This window comes from Carassius gibelio, chromosome A3, assembly GCF_023724105.1.
Source record: "Carassius gibelio isolate Cgi1373 ecotype wild population from Czech Republic chromosome A3, carGib1.2-hapl.c, whole genome shotgun sequence".
NCBI classification, from domain to species: Eukaryota; Metazoa; Chordata; class Actinopteri; order Cypriniformes; family Cyprinidae; genus Carassius; species Carassius gibelio.
The window spans coordinates 19,516,669-19,539,598 of record NC_068373.1 but is presented as its reverse complement, the minus strand read 5'-3'; the positions used below and the strand labels follow the sequence as shown (position 1 = coordinate 19,539,598).

The following is a 22,930-nucleotide window of genomic DNA, read 5'->3' as shown; positions in this document are numbered from 1 at the left end:
TCCACACCAATAGAGAGCAGCAGAGTGCGGGACAGCTCGACTGAAGCCCCAGTTTAAAACAGTGAGCGCCTCCATCGTCCACATGACAATACAGCGCAGGCATGGCCACCTCCAGTCTCAACTCTATCAGGGTCAGATTGTACTTTGATTATCCTCCTCCTGCGACGCCTGAATGTCGGATGTGTTGGTTGCTGGTGGACTTAAACAAATGCCGGGTTGTTGCAGATCTCTCCAGCATCATAAAAGAAAAGCTCGGCTACAGCCGTAGGACTATTTTAGACTTGTTTATTGAGGATTGCTACCTGCCTTCCACAGAAAGTGTTTATATCGTACGTGATAATGACGGTATAAGGTAAGAACCGTGTTTATTATGATATGGTGAACGTTTATGCTTGAAATGAGTTTGATATTGATAAGTGCTTATTTATCATGCCTATTGACAGGGTGAAGGTATCCAGTCCTGGTTATATTAATGGAGAAGAGGCTTACCAGAGCTCTGAAGCACAAAACTCAAAGACCAAGAAAAGAGGGAGAGAGGATGAGACGCAGATCTGTGAAGGTCTAACTAAAAAAAAGAAGCATGCAGATGCGCAAATCAATAACTCTGCTCCAGTAGAAGATGCCAAGAAAAAGAAGAAGAAGAAGAAGAAAGCGGTGAAAGAGTCATCCACCAAACCTGCCACCCCTCAAAAGAACGTTGAAACCCCCTCTTCTACTAAAAACAACAGAGAAAGCACTTTTGCTGTCCCTGCCAGTGACAAAACGACTCGTACAAAGACTCGCCAACCAACGTCAAGTTCTTCGGACAGCAGCGAGGACGAGTCTCACAATAAGGCTCCTCCACCAAAACCTAAACCCAAGCAGAAAGACTCCGCCAAAAAGCCACGGAAGGAAAGCACATCGTCGGATTCGTCGTCTTCAGATGACACAGAGAAAACCAAAAGCAACATTCCTGCACCGCCACTTCCTGTTACTCCTAAACTGTCTAGCACAACCTCAAAACGTCCGCTTCAGACCCCACAACGTAGAGAGAGCCCCACTGATTCCTCCTCTTCTTCCTCATCGTCACCCACTCAAGACAAACCTACAGCTAAAAAATCACAAGTAGCTACTCCGCCCTCCTCAACTACGATTCAGTCCGTCTCATCTTCTGTGTCTCAAAAGCCCCAGGATGAGGCACAGAGCTCAGACTCGGACGCCAGTGAAATAGAGCTTGTGATTAAGAAGCCAAACCTGCACGGAATGGGATTGAGAATTGCTGGAGTAAGCCCTGGTGTTAGTGAGGCAGGAGGCAGGGACCGAGGAAACACAAGAGGCCAGGAGAGAGGCAGAGGTCGAGGAGCGAACCGAGGCAGTGGGAGAGGAGGTTTTGGTAGGGCCAGGGGCACACCGTGGAAACAAGACTTTCATTTCAGCTATGAAAATGGCGAGCGGCAGAAACAGAACGATTCTCTGACTAACGAAAGCTTTATTCTGCAGGTGAGATGAATGTGAAGAATTTTTGCAGAAGAACTGCAAGAGAAATGGCCTCTAAATCTAAAGTTTTCAACCAGTGGATAAGACATAAGACTTTCTTGATATTTGTTTGCTTATCAGGTCATTGTATAATGTTAATCAGTGTTTTTTGTTTACATAAAAAGCTAGATGTTCTCAGTAATTAAAAAAAAAATATAATATAAATTGTTTATTAATTTAATAAAAAGAAATTATAACATGAAACACTGATTCAAATCTAGCTTTTTATGCTGGTCAGTAAAGGTTGAAAACCCTTGCTCTTGATAAAACATTTTCATAATTTCTGTCATGCGTCCAGACCTGGACAACATTTTCATCTGATAGGTCTTAGTTTTATGCTTTTCTTGCTATCGTTTTTTAAGTAATTTGTATTTATTTATTAATAATATTTATTATAAATAAAAAAAAATATTTTTGATTGTTCACTTGAATCACTAACCATAAAGTTCATGTTGTTTTCTTGTAGAATCCACCTGAAATAGCTCCCAAACGGGACTATGCAGCTCTACCCTTGCTGGCAGCTCCTCCTGCAGTGGGCCAGAAAATTGCCTTTAAGGTACAATGTGATATGATGAATGATAATAGATACTCCTCAGGTTTTATATATATTAGTTTTCCAAGGTTCAGTGACCACATTTCATGGATCTCTCCTGTTTTAAAGCTTTTGGAGCTGACCGAGAACTACACTCCGGAGGTGTCTGATTATAAAGTAAGCCATTATACACTTCTTTAATATAAATTGTGTTGTGTGCATGTTGTGTTAAAATCAGTGTGCTCTTGTTATTTAGGAAGGGAAGATTATTGCATTCAATCCCCAAACCAAAGTGATGGAGCTTGAACTTTTCTCTCAACCTCAAGGTACCACCAAAACATTTTTTTGTTTTTGTTTTTTTATATAGCCACTGTTTCGGTTATATAAATTTGACACCTGGAGGTGCAGGTGCTTTATTGCACACTATATTGGACTCTTCTTTCTGCAGCGATACTTTATTTTATTGTGTCTTTTAGCTCCAGCTGAGCCTGGCAAGTTTGACCTGGTGTATCAGAACTCTGATGGTTCTGAGAGAGTGGAGTATGCCGTCACACATGGTTCACAGGTACTTCATGTTCTCTTACAGAAATAATCATCCAGAAATGACATTTTTCTTAAAATGTACTCACCCTCGGGTCATTCAAGATGTAAATGTGTTTATTTCTTCATTCCATGACACATATTTGGAGAAATTCAGCATTACATCATTTTCTCACCAACGGATCCACTTTAGTTAATGGGTGCTGAAAATATTACAGTAATCCACACGACTCCAGTCAATCGGTTAATCTTTTCTGAAGCAACAAGCTGTTTGTAAGAGAAACAAATCCATCAGACATTTTCAACTTCAAATTGCAGCTTCAAGCTAAAATATTAGTTTTCTATCAATATTGTGTCTCCAGTGAAAGTCTCTTGTGAATCAGGAGAGAAATATGCATAGATCAAGCATGGTTTTCAAGCAAAAACACTTCAGAGTAGTTCTAGTTTTTACTGGAGAAAAGCATCATTATTGATTATAGATTCATATTTTGGACAAAAGGGATTGTTTTAAACACGTAATGATTGTTTTGTATAAAACAAACATCTTTTTCTCTTTTTTTTTTGCTGATGGACTGGATTCATGTGGATTACTTTTGGATTATTGTGAAGTTTTTCTCAGCTGTTTGGAGTCTCATTTTGACCGCACACATTCACTGCAGAGGATCCAGTGGTGCGCAAATGATGGAATGCTACAGTTAGGGCTGTGCAAACAATCAAATGTGATTTGCATGCTCCTCTTGTCAGTAAAGGCACTCCTGTGATTAGTAGTATATCTCCAGCACGTGCGTTCAGATCAGGATTGCCAGGTTTTCAAAAGAAAACCTGCCCAATTACTTCTCAAAACTGTTCCAGTGACAAAACAAACTCCTCTACATCTTGGAAGGCCTGAGGGTTGAGTGCATTGTTATGAATTTAAATTTTTGGTTGAACTATTCCTTTAAATGCTACATAATAAAACAAATTTTTAGTTGAATTATTCCTACATAAATAAATGCTACATAAAACGCATCAAGTTCACATCCACATCACATGGATTTTAGAATGGCTGTAACATTAAATTGACCAATCAGAATTCAGGGACAGATCTATCTATTAATTAACTTTCTTTTACTATGGATTGGAAATACATATGAACTGCTCTAGGGTCCTACTTAGCAAAGGCAAATGTACTTTGTGGCATTAAGTGTGTATGTTACTAATATGAGTTATAAAACACATACAGCACACTAACAAGATTACATTTTGCCACTACCTTTGTTGGTGGGGAGGTGTTTTAGATATCACCAAGACAGTGGTAATCATGTATTAAAATGTCTTGCAGTGAGAAGAATGTTTGTGACTAATTAGCACCATGACTAATGTCATATTTTAAATTCAGATTAAGGATCATAATTACAAAACTTGCTAGGGATTTGCACTTGACACAAGTTTCAAAGGGATCTAAAATTGTGTACTCCACGTTGAACACGTGCAGTGTCCTAACAGTGCTGTTGCAAGGACTGTATGGCAAAGCTCTAAACCCTCTTTTGTAGTTTGGATTGTAACCCCGTCCCCCAATCCAACACGAATGTTGCTTTCTGATTATCCCTTTTAATTGTTGAAGTGAAAAAGGGCAGCTCTTTGTACAAGTGTATGCTGTGGTAGGCTAAAACAAGTCTTTCTCTGATGTCTTTCCTGCAGCTGACTGAGCGCTGGGATTCTCTTCTGGAGCCCCGACTCATTGTGGAGAATGTTGGATGATGGTCATACAAAACTTGTTACCTGAGCCAGACCTATACGGACAGCCTTTTTATTTTAAAGCTGTTTTGTTGAAACAGCTCATTTCCATACAATTGTATTAACTTTTTTTATTTTATTCCCAATGTCAGTTAAATAAATAGATTGTTTTTTATATGGGAGTACGGGTGATTGATTTATCATCAGTGTCTGTTTATACATTGAGTTCAAATAGCCAACATTATTGTTGAACATAAAAGAAGATATTTTGAAGGTCGCTGGTAATCAAACAGTTGGTGGTTGCCAGTGACTTCTATAGTAGAGGAAAAAATACTATGGAAGTCAATGGCAATCATCAACTGTTTGATTACCAGCAATCTTCAAAATATCTTCTTTTATGTTCAACATAAGAAAGCAGATCATACAGGTTTGGAACAACACGAGGGTGAGCAAATGATGACAAAAAAAGGTTTTTACTTCAACTTCTTAAAGGGAATTTTTTACTAACTAGAGGGAGATATTTTGCTGTTAGTACAAAGCGCATAATATTTTTTACATGTTGTGTGATTATCACTTGTCAGCATTTGCACTTAAATAAATAAATTTGCACTGTAAATAAATGATTTTTGTTGCTTTTGATTAGCAAATGTAGTGAAAGATGCGTGTGTAAGTTATCTACGTAACTAATAAAACAACTACTGTGCAGGAGCGTTTTCTTTTAGGATCATCTTTAGAAAATAAAAGTAAAGTTTGTTATACACTGAGGAAATGGTTTTATAGTTTTCTTACGTTTCATATGAGATGCTTGATAGGAATAATAATCAAACAAATGTACGACTTTTTTTTAGATTTAAGTATTCAATCCACTAGAAAGTGGAATTCTGTTGAGCCGCCTAATAAATAAAATTAAGAATAATATTCTGAACTGATATTCGCCCAGCAGTTCTTACACCCTGAGCAAAAAGAACAGGAACATACATATTTGATAATCTAGTCACTTTATCTTTTGTTTTAAATGTGCTAAGCCCAAAATGTTGTCAAATACCCAATCTATGAGTTTCGTTGACACTTGTGTCAGTTGCATGAACTAATCAGAGCGAGCTCAAGACATCCGCGTCATCCGTGACGTCAAACCCAAGCCAGCGCTCATCCCGGCGCGCGCGACCCCCGCAGGCGCAGATGGTTTCTTCCAGCTGAACTGAAGTGATGCTGCTGATGCCAGATCGCTGAGGACGAGACGATGGCGAGCGCGCTCACAACAGCCCAGTGTCTCTAATACAGAGCATCTAACAGCGATGGACGACAGTGTCCTCCCCGACCAACAACAGCTGCTGGTGTTCCTGAAGAAGCTCAAAGAAGTGTTCGACGTGTGCGACGAGGATGCGGACGGTTATATTCGTGTTGAGCACTTCGTGGACCTCGGTCTACAGTTCGGCCAAGGAGACGAAGTAAGAATCTCTCTTCATATAATCGTTCACTCATTTCCGTGATTCTGTGACGTTTGTCTTAATTACTGCAGAGCACTTTTGTATCTTACCCTCAAATCTCTGGGATTAAGTTTATTCAAATTTGTGCAAACAGGTTGGTTTATCCACGTAGATTATTTTCTGTAATTTGCCTCGGACGTTAATGATGCTATAGTTTTATGTAGGCTCTTAGCAGTTTAATTATTGCTCTTCTGCCAAGTAACCAAGACAACTGTCTCCTCACTCTCCTTCATCAGCTGTGATGTCATCAGGCTTCACTTACAGATTCTACAGTTCATGATATATATATATATATATATATATATATATATATATATATATAGGCAATATATATCACAATATTAATTGCACAATAGCCCAGTTAAAATTAGAAAACGGATAAGGTTAGTTGACTATTATGATAGTGGACAGGACATGCAAAATGTACTTAACATGAAAGTAAAGTTTGTTCTGTTTATTATTCAAAGAATTCAGCAATCTATTTAATGGACAATGTAATTGTATGTTTGTTGCAAAATGGGATGGTGCACTTGTGTAAACAAGGCCTTGGAGAATTCATATCATTGCTGAAAGCCATTTCAGCATGCCAAATAATAGGAATGGATTATTAATTTTTCAGAGAAGAGAAGAGTGAATACCAGATGATGAGTTTGTGTCTTTTGGTTGAAAGTGTGGTTTATTGCATTAACCCAGAAGCTCACTGAACAACACATAGCTTGTGCCTGTGGACTCTTTAATCACTGAAACAGACTTATTAATGAACGCAGTAGAACTGTTTAAAGTGGCAACATAATGGAAACATGATGAAAAGAGCCTTCATTTCAGTTAAAGCAGTCTGCTGTTTAAGATAAGGATGTATTGCAGGTTATTGTAGAATTTGTTGGTTACATAGACAAAGAGATCTGGATTTACCAGGGTCATATTTAGATTGAGATTTTGGTGCACTCAGTGACCGTATCTGATACAAATTATAGTCATTTTTCTGAACTGTGTGGTGCTCAACCATGTACAGCCATTTTTGGTCGACGCTTGGTTTTTAATTCAGCTGATTAAGATGTTTAATTGGCTTCCTTTACACATTCAATTTAATCCATAATGAATTGTGGTGCCTCAAGGCTCTTTGACATTTAAATTGAGTCTCTATGGTCCCAGTGGACGGCAGTAATGGAAAAACTAAAAAAGCAACCTGCCTCAGTTTGCTTTTTCAGGAAATCTTGATATTGTGCACTGCTTATTTGGCCATAGGTTCATTTACTGCACGTCTGGATTATTAATGTGATTATTAAGCACATGGATTATCTCATTTGATTTGAGAAATAAATCCCGTGCCAGCTCACTGAGCTGTCACAGTATGTTTTTATAGCGTGTTAGGTCGGACTCTTTTACCTTCTAAACATGTATGCACAAATAGGTGATTTTATCTGATTGATAGTTTACTCCTTAAAAGATGTCCTTCTAAACCTTACAGATTCAAAACAAACCAAAATCATTACCACTGCACTGGACAAATACACAATGTATAGCTGTATGTAACCACTTCTCAATTAAAGTAGATGAGCATTATAACGTGAAACTGTGCAAGGTATATAATTTCAAATATTTTAAATGTTAGTTTTAGGGGTGCGATCGTTATGCGCATCTCGTTAGTAAAGCCGGTTCTCTAATCAGTGGTTAATTCCATCAGGTGTGTAATTTCACATAGAGCAGCTGCTACTACACGGAGCCGCAAATCCAAATTGGAGCATCTTCTCAGTTAACAACGGCTCCGTGTAGTAACAGCTGCTCTATGTGAAATCACGCACCTGATGGAATTAACCGCTGATTAGAGAACCAGCTTTACTGACCAGATGCGCATTAATTATCGGCCGATCGTGATCGGAGCACCCCTAGTTAGTTTAAAACATTGTTTGAATTTTTTTGTTTTTAAACATTTTGTAAATGTTTTATGTTATGTACATGATGATTTTAAAGTGGTTTGTGTTATAAAAAAAAAGCATTAACCATGTAACTGGATCTATATTTCGCAGTAGAATACAATTGAATATGCCAGAATAATAAAAATCCTATGAAAAGAGCAATGAAAAAATGGCTGTGAAATAGTGCTTTTATCATTAGCAAATGTTTTTGTGCCAGGCTGTACCAGTTGCAGTGATACAGCTGAGTGCTTTGTACAGAAGGAAGTGATGTAAGTGCACGAGTGTGTGAGTGTGAGGTACAGTCACAGATGACTGGTCTCTCTGTGTGCTGCTAGTTACAGATTCTGACCCACAGTTGTGTGGAGCAGTTCATGATATCAGCTTGAAGGTTTGTGATGACCGTCTCTTAGTCTTAGCAGGGCTTCTCACCAATCCTTCCCCCATTTCTTTTCTGTAATCCATCATTTATATTGATTTTAGGGCAATATCTCTAAATGTCATCACTTTATATCCATCCCTTCTTCCATTTTCATTATATTACATTCACTATTATCTCAGACCCTTTCCTTTTCCTCTTAGGGGTCACCTTTTTTCTTCATCCTCCATCTAGTCTTCACCTTCATTCCTTATTCCTGTCTCTCTCTCTCGCCTCTCCCCTCCCCTTCTCCATCTCCTCCTCCAGTCGGTTTTCTGATGCCGTATGAGGTTGCTGTGATTGGTATGCGTGAAGAGCGCAAGGATGTTTCAGTGCAGAACGTGTGGTGAACATGTGTGTCTGTACTCTCCATCCTCTCTGCACTGGAGCGGCCCTGAAAAGCGTATGCTAACACTGAGCTCTTGATACCACGCTCATTAACAACAGGGACCCTGACCGAACACACAGTGATGAGATGTGAGGGTCAGCTGCAAACTTTCTAGGCTCAAACATAGCAGAATGCAAAATTGGAAATGAAAATGTTGCTTAATGCTTCGTGTGTGTGTGTGTGTGTGTGTGTGTGTGACTGACTGTGAGGATGAAGATTGATGAAAGACTTTTGCTTGACCAGTGACTTCAAAGAAACAAAGACGACGTGGACTGGTGTGAATTTTTAATTTCTGCGAATGTAACCAGTTTTTAGTTATGCAAACTGAACACAACTGCATTAAAGTACATCTTTAAATTTCATCCAAAAATGGACATTATCATTGGTTACTCACCCTTTTTCGAAATGCAAATGAAGATATTTTTTAATGAAAACTTCAGAACTTTGAGCTGTTTAATGCAAGTGTTTATATGTGAATTAAAACCTAAATTAAATCTGTTCGTTATATAAAGTGATCGTGTTTCTTCAGAACGAAGACAATTTTTAATGTTTTTGCTCTGATTTAGTGAAATCACTAAATAAAACAACCAAATGCATCACGTTTCTGCACATTCATTGAAATGAAGATATGCAGATATTTTTCTTGGATAATTTATAGTATATGTTAGCAGGTTTTAAGTTCTGTAATATTTGTATATTTATCTATACTTTATACACGAATATGCACAATTTTAGGGTCGTTTAAAATTAAAAAAGTTTTTTAAAGAAGTTTTTTATGCTCACCAAGGCTGTATTTATTGGATCAAAAATGCAGTAAAAACAGTAATATTGTCACATATTATTGTAATTTTAAAAAACTGTTTTCTTTTCTAGAAATCGAATGTAATGTAAATTGTAAATATTTTAAAAATGTAATTTATTTCTGTGATGATAAAGCTGAATTTACAGTTATCTTTATAGCATCACATGATCCCTCCGAAATAATCCTAACATGCTGATTTGCTGCACAAGTAACATTTTTTATCAAAACATTTGTGCTGCTTAATATTTTTGTGAGAACTTTTTTTTCAGAATTCTTTGAATAGCTATATAAATCTATTTATTTTAAAGTAAACATTTTGTAGCATTATACAAGTGACATTATACATGTCACTTTTGTTTCCTTTAATGCATCCTGCTGACTAAAAGTATACAAAAAATAACCTGCTAGTGAACATGTAAATAGCATTCTTCCACATTTTTCTCTGAATTCTTTCTCTCTTTGCCTGAGCTGAGGTAGAAGAGACATTTGGGGCAAGTGATTTATTTAGCCCACATGTGTTCCTCTTTCCTGGTGTGTGCATGCACCATCACAGAGATGCATTACCCGCTTTCATGGCTGCTGTGTTTCAGCTCTCTGTCCTATTGCTATTGCACTAAACGCCTCTGTTTCTGTAGCAGTGTGCTGAATCATTCTAGCAGCTATGACAGAAGGACTGCAAGACTGAGAACTTGTCAAGAACACTTCTTCTCTTCTTGTAGGGAGAATATATTTAGAAAGGAGCTGTGTGTGAAGTGGGAATCACAGTTCTGATGATTTCTGTCTTACCATGGAATGTTTTCTCATAAACATGTCTGGCAGCCCCTAAGGGCAACCTTCCCATAGGAAAGAAAAATAACTAATGAGAGATCTCATTAAACATGGCAAAGAACTCCATTAAGTCTCCTAAGCCATGAAAAAGCAACCTCTGAGCAATACAGAATTCACTGTTTTTAGAAAAACAGATACAGCTATGCTTGACCAAGGTGTTTTGAAGGCAAATCGTCTATGAGTTGAGTAAGCGAGTCTTGCCACATCATGTCAGCAGTATGTTGGGATCAGTCTTTTTCACTTTGACAGCTGTCCATCATTGTTACCACAGAGTTGCTGACAGCGGTGACATGTACTGACGGCACCTGTTCTAGTGCTTCATCAGTGGGAGGTGAAGCTGACCACTGATAACATGCACATTCCCTCCCTCATTTATTTATAGTAAGGTACTGAACTGAACTTGTGATCATCCTCCTTATCAAGGAGACTTTGTGTTAACCAGTCTCACTAATGTCATCTTTTTTTCTTTTCTTTTTTTTTTAGGTGAAGAAGTTTGCCAAGCACCTGGATCCTAATGCTCATGGCAGAATTAACTTCAGAGATTTCTGTCATGGAGTGTTTGCAAGCAAAGGTAAGAGGACGGTTCCCTTCCCTTCATACCAATAAATACCATTTATGAATCTGCTTGCATTAGATCAAAGGGATTCTAAGAACATCAGCGTAAAAGTCTCTGAAATTTGACTACAAAATGTACTATTTAAAATAGCTTAGCTATGCACTACAAAAATACTGTCATATTCTTTTGTCAAAAAAATTATTTTATTGTAAATTAAATGTGTATACCTTACCCCAGGTTTCACAGACAGGGATTCAGGAAAAGAACACCAGGTGGTTCATGAGATGAGGAAAAGATAGGAATGAATTAAAATAAATCATTTAAAAATACGTAACAATGTAATATAATCTGAATAATTTATTTGTTTAACTGAATTTAATTTTATCATTAACCAACATCAGAGAACCATGAACGTGCAAATGTGTTTTTAAATATTAAAATATTAACCTAAAATCTTTGGGAATACCTCAAATAAATGTTTTGGTTTGGCTGTTGAAAAAGTTTGGGAATCCCTGAAAGCTTCTGCAAATAAAAGCTTAGTTACTACACACTATGTTTCTTTAGTCAGACACTTTCCAAAATGTGAATTAAAAAGAGCATGTTGTACATCATTCCAGAAATGTATGCAATTTTATCTACAGACTAGTATTATTGCTCTATTTTGTTGATCAGAAGAACCCAAAGGCAGATAATGGCCCACAGCTTTTTAGCAATGATTGTGCATGGACTTCTGTATCTGGTGAAAATCTTGAATTGTAAGGGATAATGAATAGCCTGAGTGAGCAGAATCTGATTAGAGATCCCTGCTTCACCACAGAACACTCTTGATCTGTTTAATTGAAAAGAACCACATTCAAACAACAAATTACCAGCATTTCTGGGTATGCCTTTAATTAACCATTTATCAGATTGAAACATTTTCTCATATAACGACAGCATAGTAATTAACTTGTTAGCGTGGATTGTGCTTCTCAGTTAAAAGATGGGGGGGGGGGGTGATTCCTGATTATAGCATCAAGCATCACCATGGGATTCACAGACAAAGTAACTGTGTAATCATGGTTCAGAAATCGAATTTCACATTATTTATAGCTGTTTTAAGGCACTTACTACCTTTTCTAGCTCTTCCCTATTTCACTGTCAGTAAGAGCGCAGTAAACAGGGTTACTTTTGTCAGCCGGGAATACATACGCTGCCTGGCAGACTTATGAAGCAGAGATCTGCCAGCTGAATAGACAGGGCACCAGCTGGCACGGGGACCCGGGTAGGACATCTGTGTGCCAGTGCTCTATGTAAGCGGCCGAAGAGGGAGACCTAGGCAGGCCTAATGGGCTCCAGGCCCAAAGACATTGTCCTCCTGTGTCCTGTGTTTAATGAGCCCCAGTGGTCTTCCCACTCACTCATTCCCTAATGAACCCCCCAATTCCTGATCCCTGCCACGCACACCAAGTCTAGTAAGCCGAAGTCTATGTTTGTCCTTCCGAGGTCCCAAAGGAGACCGCATTGTTGTGTGTTGTGCAGGATTGTTGCCACTGTTTCGCCATTGGTCTGTCTTTGCTCTGCTAAAACAGTCATATTGTGCATGGCTTTATATATTTATGCATTGCCCACAATATGTTCCCATTTGGGACATTCCTGGAGCCAGGACGAGCTGTTGCCCACTTAAGATGTCACCGAGCACTGAGCCTGCACTACACTTCATGCTATGTGACTATAAATGGATCAGAGTCCTGGGCTGCCCTTCACTGTGCCTCTCAGTGTGTTATTTATTCATGAGATTTTACTTAACTTGTCATAATCCTGCAAATATATTTGAGAAATAATATAGCCATGTATTTAAGAGAATGGTTCCCCTTTGCAACATGATATTGATAGTGTTGAACTTTAGTTTTGATCAAAATGTGGATCTTGACAATTATTTTTTGGCTCTCATAAGAGCAAAGAATCTCTAAATTTTACAGTGGGTGAAGTTCAATAATTCAAGCCTGGTTTGAGAAAACACAAGATGTCGTCAAGCAAAAAATTTAAAGTGACAGAAGCTGATTTATACATACAGAACAACAGTCGTAGTGTCTGAATATGCTGCAGAATAGTCATGGAATTTGATAATAGCTGGGCATGATCTCTTTCATGTTTATGTTTTTGAGATGTGTCTTGACAGGACTAATATTTTTCTTTTTGTGATTTAGGCTGTGATGAGATCCTAAAAACGGCACTTGGGACCCCCAGCATCAGTGCACAGCCTTACCAGACGGACAATGGCTACTACTATCAGGTGGGCAGATTTCTGAGTAGTTTTTTTCTTTTCCACATGACATGTGCAATTATACCTGCTTTGGCCAACACTAAAAAGTCCTGCTCAGCAGAAAACACTTCTTGTTTATCATTGCATCCCATTGAATTAACAGCCATTGACCATATTATTAAGGATCTCCGAGTTACTAGAACTCTAAAGTTGGCTTTGGAGATGACTGTGGTTGAAAATTTTGGTTTGTGTGTTAGCACAGAGAAAGGCTTTTTTCAGTGGAAATTGCTTCAGTAATATAGAAGAAAGTGTTTTTGACCTATGCCCTGTTTATGACATGAAGCATGAATTGTAGCACTGATTTGGCTATGGCTGACTTGAACCAGGTTCATATATTTGTTGTATAGGTTTTGACTCACTTTACTGGGAGTTCATGCACTCCTGCTCCTTCTGTTTTCGTTGGCAGTGTGTCTAGATGCATTAGGACACGTGACAGGGAGAGTATCTATAGTTATCCAATATAACATGGAACGACCATCCAGATTCGGTGCTTTGCTTTTGTGAACTTGATAAATGAGAGTAAGTGGAGCCAGAATGCATCCCTAGCATATCAGCTCTCACTCACATATAAACAACAATCCATACTGCCACTGTTTCACAGTCTGCTGCTTGAGTTACAGTTGAAGCCTTGTAAAACATTAACCTGACACCGGATGTTTTAATGGCTGCTGTCAACATGCTGTATATGCCTCAATGGAGCTGTCAGTCAAACAGCTGGAGTGGAGGGGATTCCTGACATCCACAGACGCTTGCTGTACACAAAGACATTTAGATTTATTATGATGCAGTTAATCACACACTTTGTTTTTATCAAAATCCGAATGCATGTCTACTGGCTGTGAGGTCATCTTTATGTCTGTGTACTCCTAAAGCTAGTTAAAATGCTTTTTGAGCAGAAATGTGCAAATAAGATGTAGTTTTAGTCTTTTTCTTCTTGGAGAATGCACCAAAAATATTAAAGGGAATATATAAAAAAATATATATGTGCAGCAGTAAAACAAGACTGAGACCGTTTCATCCCACTGAAGTATTAATACCAGAATTTATTGCTGGTAAGCAGTCAACAAGCAAAACTATAACTGTGGCAGTGTCGTTGTATTAAAAAAAAAATGTATCCATGTTAGAAGATATAAGGATTTCGTTGGACTTTGATATAAAACTTTACTTGCTCTTTTTAATGAACAAACATTTAAATTGTGTAGTAACACCTAGTCTTGAAAACATTTTCATTGTTATTAGTAAATTTATAGATTTCCTCATTCTAGTTTTCTAATATTAGAACGAAAGAGGTTATTGCAACAGCGTCTCATCATCGCTAGGTGGCAGTGTTTGGAAAGAAAACATGAATTTAGCTATAACAGACATAGAAAAGGCTTTTAAAAGAAATGCAGTAGCACTTTGCAGATAGTGTTATATGCAGTGGCGGCTCCAGACAATTTTGATTGGGGGGGCAATGGGGGGTCCTGGTCTTTTCAAGGGGGGTCTCATGAAAACCAACAAAAAATACAGTGGACATGGCTAATAACTGCTTATTACTGCTACTCAACAACAAAAACACCTTTGCAATGTAAACAAATGACAGGCTACATTTGTTATTCATATCCTTCACACTTCACTTTCATGTCAGGTATATTATACATTTTTATTGACATTGATATTTTAACATTTATTTCCAGATAGATATTATTGAGTTTACAGGCTAAAGTGGTCTTGCTGTTGTAAACACTGTTGCTATTGTAGAAAAAATATTTGCATCACATTTAAATTATAATTATATTTTAATTCATTTCTGAATTGTTTTTATTTTTATAATGATAATTCAGAGAATGAGAAAATCTGAATAAGCCTTACCAGTGTTGTGATAATTATTTTTACATGTTAAAAATAAATAAGTACTGTAATATAATAAAAGTTTATTCAAATAACATAAAAAAGACCAGACCCCTCGATGCATGTGAAACTTTTCTCCCTCAAACAACACGCTAGTGTTACTTCTACACTACAGGCTATGCACAGCAATATAAACAACGTATCTGCATGTTCTCACATCACATCGTTCTTGTAAAATAATAATAAGTAAATAAACATCAAAATCACTTCGCTGAGAATGAAACAACACTTACCAGCTGCCACGATGTTGAAAATATCCTCTAGCAATTAAAAAATGCGCGTGCAGCATGAGGAATCTTCCCGGTTGGATGAGGTCGTAGTCAGGTGAACGGTCATCATGTTGGTCATTTTATTTACGGCTAAATTATTATTAATAAATTGTACTAATATTATGATTGGGCATGGGCAGGCATTCACAAAAGTTTATGTTATTACAAAAAAAATTCGAGGAAATTTTGCTTTTGACAAAAGGGCACTTAAGGGGCAAAGGAGCAGGTGCTCAAATGAACCGGTTCTTTCGGACAATTCGATCAAATAAACCAGTTGAGAAAAAAAATGGTTCACCGGTTCTTTTGCGCTCGATGTAATGCCGTCATTGGCGATGATTGCCCTTCATTCAAGCCTTTATCACGCGCTTATAACATTAGCACAGAATCAGTTCAGAATCAATCACCAAAAGAATCAGTTCGGTTCAGATGCGCTCTGTGTCAGTCTGCTTCACGCTGAATCACGCATGCGCAGTTATCATCAGCTCATCGGTTCTCGAATCGGACACGTCCGACAGAAACGGTTCTCGGTTCAGTGTATGAATAAATGTCGAAATAATTATTATTTATTATTGTTCTGCGTAGTTTGAAGAGAAACATTTTTGGATCTTTATCCCGAATATATATTTTTTTTAATCAGGAAGAGGCTGGGGGGTCAAATGGGGGGTCAAGGCATTTTTTGACAGGGTCTTGAGACCCCGCAAGACCCCCCCTGGCGCCGCCGGTGGTTATATGTGCATGTGAAAAGCAAATATTAGAATTTAGCTCACAAATGGAATTATGCAGATGTATTGCTTAACATATGGCATACTGATCCAATATCATTGGTATTATAAGCTGGATCATGTGGATATTAAACACTGAAACTGAGGCAGCAACAGCAGCAGTATTGAACAGACCTCTACAGTCTTCACACTAGGAATGTAGTGATGAGCTTATAGCATATTGTCATTTATATACTACTTACATAGTGACACCAGTATGAAAACATGAAAGAGAAAAAACCGCTAGAGATAAAGAGAGAAACATTAACAAATCTAGAAGTGTATAGCTCAATGTGGGACTGCTGTGATGTGAGGATGTGCAAATGAAGTCGTTTTCTGCATTGCTCTTTGCTCTTTCTCTGCTCTGCTGCAAACGGTTCTATTAACACTTCAAATAAACACTGGACTGAAGCTCCATGCATTGATCTTCTGCAGGGCACCTTTTTTCTCTCCCTCTCCCTCTTTCCAAAAACAAAAAGTATTCAAATGTTAATTTTCTCTGACGGTTAACAGGACATAAGATAGAATGTCTGTGAATTGTACTAATGTATTTGTAGTAATATATATATTTTTAAATGTATATTTCTATCACAGAATTTCATATGCGTTTAATGTCATGGACATATTTTGAACCAGTTTTGAACTGAACCAGAATGCAATTAAGATGCCGTTTGCCTGATATTGGGTGATTTCTGTGTCCTCACTGGTCAGGTAGCACAGTCTTCGCAGGTTTTTCCTGATCACAGCTGTGTTGTGAGATTGCTGTCACAAAGGGATCCTGCCATACTAACACGTCAATGTTGTGTAAATGCATGTCTTAAGAGTGTGTGTGCGTTTTGTTGTATGGATCATTGTGTGTCCACAGCATGTTTTCGAGATTAAGGTTACAGACAGCTGATCAGATTGACTAAGCATGTCACCTCTTGTGGAACAGGACCTGCTTGACAGCAGTTAATGGCTTACGTGGCCTGTTAATGCTACTTATGTGAATACTATATCCTTCACTGACACACAAACATACTCTTCGCTGACACTTTTTAAAAAACTGTGGAAAAATATGTTGCTTGTGGTAAAAATGACGGCACAAAAGTACAGTCAAATTTTGTGTAAAATGTATATAGTACATATTGAAATCATGTAAGGATGTATGAATTGATTTCATTGTGTGTATTATCCAAAGTTTAAAGTAAATAAAATATTTTAAGATTAAAAAATGGTTACAGTTACCAAGAAACTTTTAATGTGATCTTCATATATATAAAAAGAAAATGTATTATGTCTTATTTATTTATTTATATTTAATCACCTAAGACAAAAAAAGTTCCTATTGTTGAGGAAACCGTCATCCTCATTCATGAACTGTGATTAGCTTCATATATATATATATATATATATATATATATATATATATAATATATATATATATATATATATATATGTATATGTATGTATGTATGTGTGTGTGTGTGTGTGTGTGTGTGTGTGTGTGTGTATTGTTTTCGGTACAGATCACTCGTGATTGGAGTTTGAACTCTGAGATGTTTCTTCTGAGTGACTGCTGCTGAATGATAGTTAAGTCAGAGCTCTTATGAGCTTGTCACATTGATTACACTGATGGATAACCACAGAGAGAGAGAGAGAGAGAGAGAGAGAGAGAGAGAGAGCAGTAGAAAAGCATGTGCTGAGGTGGTTGTCCCTTGTGGTTGTCTTTTTACTAGAGCTTTTTGCCTCTAATATCAGTGTCTGCACACAATGTCTTGTCATTTTATATAACTGTAAATGAAGGTGACTCTTTGGTTGGCCTGAGCTGAATCTGTAGAGAAGAGACTTTACTGCTGGTAATTGAGAGACTGAATGTCCTTGGCTGTCATTGTGAGACTGGGTTGTCAGAGAGATTGGTTTCAGTGGTGGAGAGAGCAGAAAAATGCTTCAGACACACATCTGTCTCTGTGGTGTATTCATCGGTATCTCGGGTCACACCAACCCTAGTGTACATCAAGAGATTTCAAATAATGGATGATACAGTAAGTACTAAAGATTCAATGCTGGTACTTTTGTTCTTATGATTTATTATATCCATTCAAAAGTGGGGTTGGTAAGATATGTGAAATGTTTTTATAAGAAGCCTCTTATGCTCACCAAAGCTTCAATGGTTTGATAAAAAAAATATAGTAAAGACAGTTTAAAATCACTGTTTTTAATTGTAATATCTGTAATATATTTGTTGCAATTGATCTATGCCCAAATTAATTATGCTATTAATATTTCTGTGGAAACTGAAATCAGGATTATTTGATGTACAGAAAGTTTAAAAGAAATAGAAATCTGTTACAAATGTCTCTTCTTTCAATTGTTTGTCAGTTATGTGCATCTTTGCTGAAAAAAGATTAATATTTTTGAAAGAAAGCCTTACTGACCCCATTGGGGGTATCATCAGCAGCGTTGAAATGTGCTCTCATCTGCACATCTCCATAAAAGATCTGTATCTGCTCAGAATACAATGAATACAGATGGTACTATGAAGCAGGTGGAGATTGAAGCTGTTGGTGTTTCAAACACAGACATGTGTTGAAATGAGTTGCACGACGACAGTGCCACAGCTCTCCCTTCATCAGAAGCACCGCAGCACTGCTCTGAACATTGAATTTCACAGGCCAGCGCCTGCTACTGTGAGCCTAAAGGAGAGAAGAAGGTTAAGAAGAGATATATATGGACGAATAGATGTTTTTGTAGCCATAATTGCTTGGTAATGGGTTTTGATAAATGCCTTTGTCTTAAAGATCTTTCATTTATCAGTGTATTAGTCGGCAAGACTTAAAGGTTAGTTTGTCCAAAAAAGAAAATAACCCTCATGTTGTACCAAACATGTAATACAAACTTTCATCTGTGGAACACAAAAGAAGATATTTTGAAATATGTTTTCCTTACTCTTTGGAGTGTTTCAGGGTGTTTGTGCATAGATGAGATCCCTAAAGCTGCAAAGACTAAAGTCTCAAGCCCAAAGAGATATTCTTTATAAAAATTAAGACTCGTTCACGCCCTCCTAAAATGCCTTGTTTAAACACCCCCCCACATCTACGTCACGATATGAGAAGATGCATAACACCGAACAAATGTTCTCGCAAAGAAAGAAGGAGTTACTTTGATTCTCGCTGTTGCCGCTGGCGCCATGTCGTGGAGACACGGTTTCATTGTGAAAGCAAAAATACTTTGTTTGGTCTTCCAAAAGAGGACACAGCTAGAAATCAGTGGTTAAGTTGTATCTACAACACTGTTCCAGAACAGTTCATCTCAAATATTCAGATGTGTGCAGGACACTTTATGTACGACTGTATCATGATCCTGAGAGAGAAGACTACAAGGCTGGCACTTCTGACTCACAGTCTGTAAGTACGTTTATTTATGCAAAGGATTTGCCACTGATGATTCAAGCATGACTTTTGAACAGTGTAGCTTAGCACTTGTTGTTTGTCAAGTCTCAGATCACAAATGCAGACATGGTTTTATGTTTACTTGGTGCGATGCAATGCATAAGAAGACAGTATAAGTCATTATATACAGTAATTATGTCTGCACTGGATGTCTCATTTGTAATGTTTTTTTTTTTGTTATTGTTTTGTAATCACAATGCACTGAATAGCTGGCCAATCAGAGCACACTTCTCTATTCAGACTGATGATCTTAAAGGAGGGGCATATAGGAGATGTTATTTTATGAAGCATCATATGACTCATTGAAAGTCAACGTTCTTCGAAATATCTTTTTCCACAGAACTACATGTTTGATATTAAAATATGAAAGTGTTGGCAAAAACAAAACAAAAAAGATGATCTAGACCAGGGCTCTGAACTGGTTCATGGAACGAAAACCGGAAATGAACGAAATTTTGACTGGAACAGAACCAGAAACAGAAAGGAAATCAAAATGTATAGTTCCAAACTGAATCGAAAATTTGAAATGGCCATTAACCGGTTAATAACATTATTTTATCGTTCCATTTAATATTTGAAATTTGCTGTAAATAATCACGACTTCCAGAAGTACTGTCTATGAAAATGTGCTGCTGAAGCCAATGAGTGAAATGTCCACTCAGCTCTGAACTCCTCATAGGCAAGTCTCAATGGCAATGCACCGCCTTCAGGGCCAGATTAAGACCAAATTAGGCCTAATTTTTCTCTGCGTTGGTGCATGTGCATTTGACATTCAAGCGACAGCATGCTTAGCCTTTCCTGCCCAACTGAGGACTGCAGCTCTCCTTTGATTATTCCCAACTTTGAGAAGCTCTGCTCACCGGAGGCACTGGACACCATCATGCACAGATAGATGCGCAACCCAATTTCGCCATTTGGAAACGTCTGAGAAAGATTCAGCAATGACAAAAGCTCGTACAAGCTCTGCTGATTCGTTCACAGTCACCGGTTTCTGAGTGCGCATGAATGCAGCAAACTGTTTCAGCTAACTTTGACCGATTAATAATCAGTTAAACGGTTAAAAAAGTATTTTATTTATTTTCAGTAAATTATCAAAATATTTAAAAGGTTTGCTGGTTAAAATATTAATTCGTTTTTTAGAAGAAAAAAAATAGAAATTCAGAAATAGACATAATGCAGACACAAAAAATGTAGGCTGTTTTTATAATCATTTGTTATTCAAATACATCGCGAATACGGAAACATTTGGGTTTGTGTCGAATGAGAGACCCAACGTTAGTTTCAGTTTCGTTTTAGCCTAAATTAATTACGGTTTTGGTTTGTCTTTAATTTTGCTATAGCTTCTTATTTTTGTAATTCTTGTTCTTTTCTAAATACTGTTAATTGAAATGGTTTGTTGTGGAGGGATGGGAACTAAAATAGCCTAGCGGAGCTTCTCAAATTTACTGGAAGCTGAACAGTTTTCATTTGCTATATTAACCTCAAAATAATTCTTAGAATGAAATTTGGAGTCCGACTTTTGGACGCATATACAGCGTAACTTATTACACAGTACCTATTATTCTGTTTTTTGTTAACCGATGCTTCTTAACTGATTATTAACCAAAATCTAGAGAAGATGATGCCTTTAGCGGCTGTGACTAAGTGTTAGATCTCTATTTTTTCCTTTTCTTTTTAGTGAAGAAAACGCTATACTTTATTATTATTATAATAATTATTATTATTATTATTGTTGTTGTTGTTAACCAAATTATAGGCAAAGAATATTGTTTCTAAAAAAAATAACATCATTAACCAGTATTTCTTCCACCCAAACCGGTTTCGGAACAGTAATTATATCAGAGGAACGCAGGAACCGAAACGTTAACATATCGATTCTGCTCGGAGTGAACCGATTGAATTTCTTTTTTTGTTTTCAAGCCCTGATCTAGATTGTCAGTACTGCCTGTGCAGAGAGAGAATGTATATCATATGTGTGCCAAATGAAAGGAAATTAAAAAAGTTATTGGCAGGACTGTCAGTACAGCTGACATTGTAATTTTGTCCAGGGTCATTACAAAGGCAACCCATAATTGAGTGATGCTGTACAGTACTACTACCCACTGAGTCCAATCACTGCCATCAGCATGCCACTGGGCCACGTTTATCATGTTCTCTCCTCTCCTCTCCTCTCTGTCTGGGTTGGTGTGAGCAGCCAGGTTCTGAGTGTATGCACTGTCACAACTAATTTAATTTCATATGAAAAAGTATAAGTACGTTTGAATGTTTTTGAAATAGTTTTAATTTGCTTTTATTTTAGTTTTAGTAATTTTAGTTAAGACCAGAAAACCAGCTTTGGCTGATTAAGAAAAACAACAAAACCCAAAACAAATTGTGACCTGCATTGCAAATTAACAACTATCTAGTGTAGTCTGGGTTGTTTTCTCTTGTACCTTGTGTAGTTTTAATGCACGATTACATGGTAAGTTGCATTTCTTTATATTTAGCATTGTTTTGTGTGCTATCAATACAGACCTGTGACTTTTGGCTCATGTGGTCTGATTAGAGAATGGACTGTTTCAGTCCCCTTTCTTATTCTCTTTCCCTCTTTTCTCCTTGTCTTTCCTCACATTCCAGAAGTCCTCTTAATACCAGCTGTCAGTCACAATAATGGAGAGAAAGAGTAAAGAGAAGGTTAGAAGAGATAAAAGCCGTGCTCATAAGCACACAGAGAATGAGACGTCACTCTCTAAATTAAACCATTCCAAGTGATTTATGCACCAAGTACACCTAAGCAAGTACACAATGCGCTGGAAACCCCTAGAACATCCTGAGACTAAGAAACACTCAGTACACCTTAACCAAACCACATAGTAACTCTTTGGCCACTACCTAGAACATGCTAGCATCCGGATAACAGACGTCTAAAATCACTCAGTACACCCAATCAACCACATAGCAGACGTCTAAAAAACCCTCAGAACATCTTAGCGATAGGTGTGTGTGATATTTATAGTCTACAATAATACTGTAATTATTTTAACAATGTACAAGCGGACATTGAGTATGTCACGAACTTTGCAAGCCTATTAGAATGCAGATAGAGTGCCCCTATAATTTAAGTTATGAAAAGTAATATCACACAAGCAAGAGTGCTGTTTTCCTGAATATTAGCATGTGAGAGCGATTGCAGATGTTGTATTGATTTTATATAACAGTTAAAAAACAAGAAGTTAACACCGTGTGAGCTACTTTGTTTCACCAGTGAAAATAGTTTCAAACAAAGTTGGAGCAGAATTATTTTTTTGCATCTCAGAGCAACACTGTGGTGTTTTGTTCCTGAATAAATCTCTTTTTGAAAATCATTTGAGTCAGTGATTCAATGACCCATTTATAAAGACAGTGGCTTGCTTCATTTCTAACAGAATCAGCCATTTTGAACAAATCATATGAATGAATAATATAACCAATCACTCGTTAAGACTTGCCTCCATCTACTGGCAGTTTTAGTGCCATGTTTATTTGTCCATATTCTCAACGCCCACAGACTGTTGGCTGAACGTCTGATACATATGGCACACACAATTGGAAACGCTTCAG

At 37.4% G+C, this 22,930-nt stretch overlaps 2 protein-coding genes across 2 annotated transcripts in view; both read left to right on the top strand.

Annotated features, from left to right (window-relative positions):
* Nucleotides 1–31: 31 nt before the first annotated feature.
* coil (coilin p80) lies at nucleotides 32–4,478 on the top strand. Its single transcript, XM_052548727.1, has 7 exons — nucleotides 32–352; nucleotides 444–1,479; nucleotides 1,982–2,071; nucleotides 2,177–2,224; nucleotides 2,304–2,373; nucleotides 2,524–2,612; nucleotides 4,268–4,478. The coding sequence occupies exons 1-7, from the start codon at nucleotides 102–104 to the stop codon at nucleotides 4,325–4,327; spliced, it is 1,644 nt and encodes a 547-aa protein (XP_052404687.1). The 5' UTR covers nucleotides 32–101; the 3' UTR covers nucleotides 4,328–4,478.
* A 974-nt stretch (nucleotides 4,479–5,452) lies between these two features.
* LOC127951056 (rab11 family-interacting protein 4A-like) overlaps nucleotides 5,453–22,930 on the top strand; it is a 52,554-nt gene continuing 35,076 nt past the window's right edge. Inside the window, exons 1-3 of the mRNA XM_052548681.1 lie at nucleotides 5,453–5,751; nucleotides 10,623–10,710; nucleotides 12,885–12,970. Coding sequence (XP_052404641.1) covers nucleotides 5,599–5,751; nucleotides 10,623–10,710; nucleotides 12,885–12,970 — 327 coding nt within the window. The 5' untranslated portion in view covers nucleotides 5,453–5,598. The remainder of the gene's footprint in view (nucleotides 5,752–10,622; nucleotides 10,711–12,884; nucleotides 12,971–22,930) is intronic.

What these genes read in the sequence shown, in the direction of transcription:
- coil (XM_052548727.1), top strand. Translation starts at nt 102, where the DNA reads ATGGCCACCTCCAGTCTCAACTCTATCAGGGTCAGATTGTACTTTGAT. An exon ending in ACGAAAGCTTTATTCTGCAG is followed by an intron (nt 1,480 to 1,981) that starts GTGAGATGAATG and finishes GTTTTCTTGTAG; the next exon opens with AATCCACCTGAAATAGCTCC. An exon ending in ACTTTTCTCTCAACCTCAAG is followed by an intron (nt 2,374 to 2,523) that starts GTACCACCAAAA and finishes TGTGTCTTTTAG; the next exon opens with CTCCAGCTGAGCCTGGCAAG.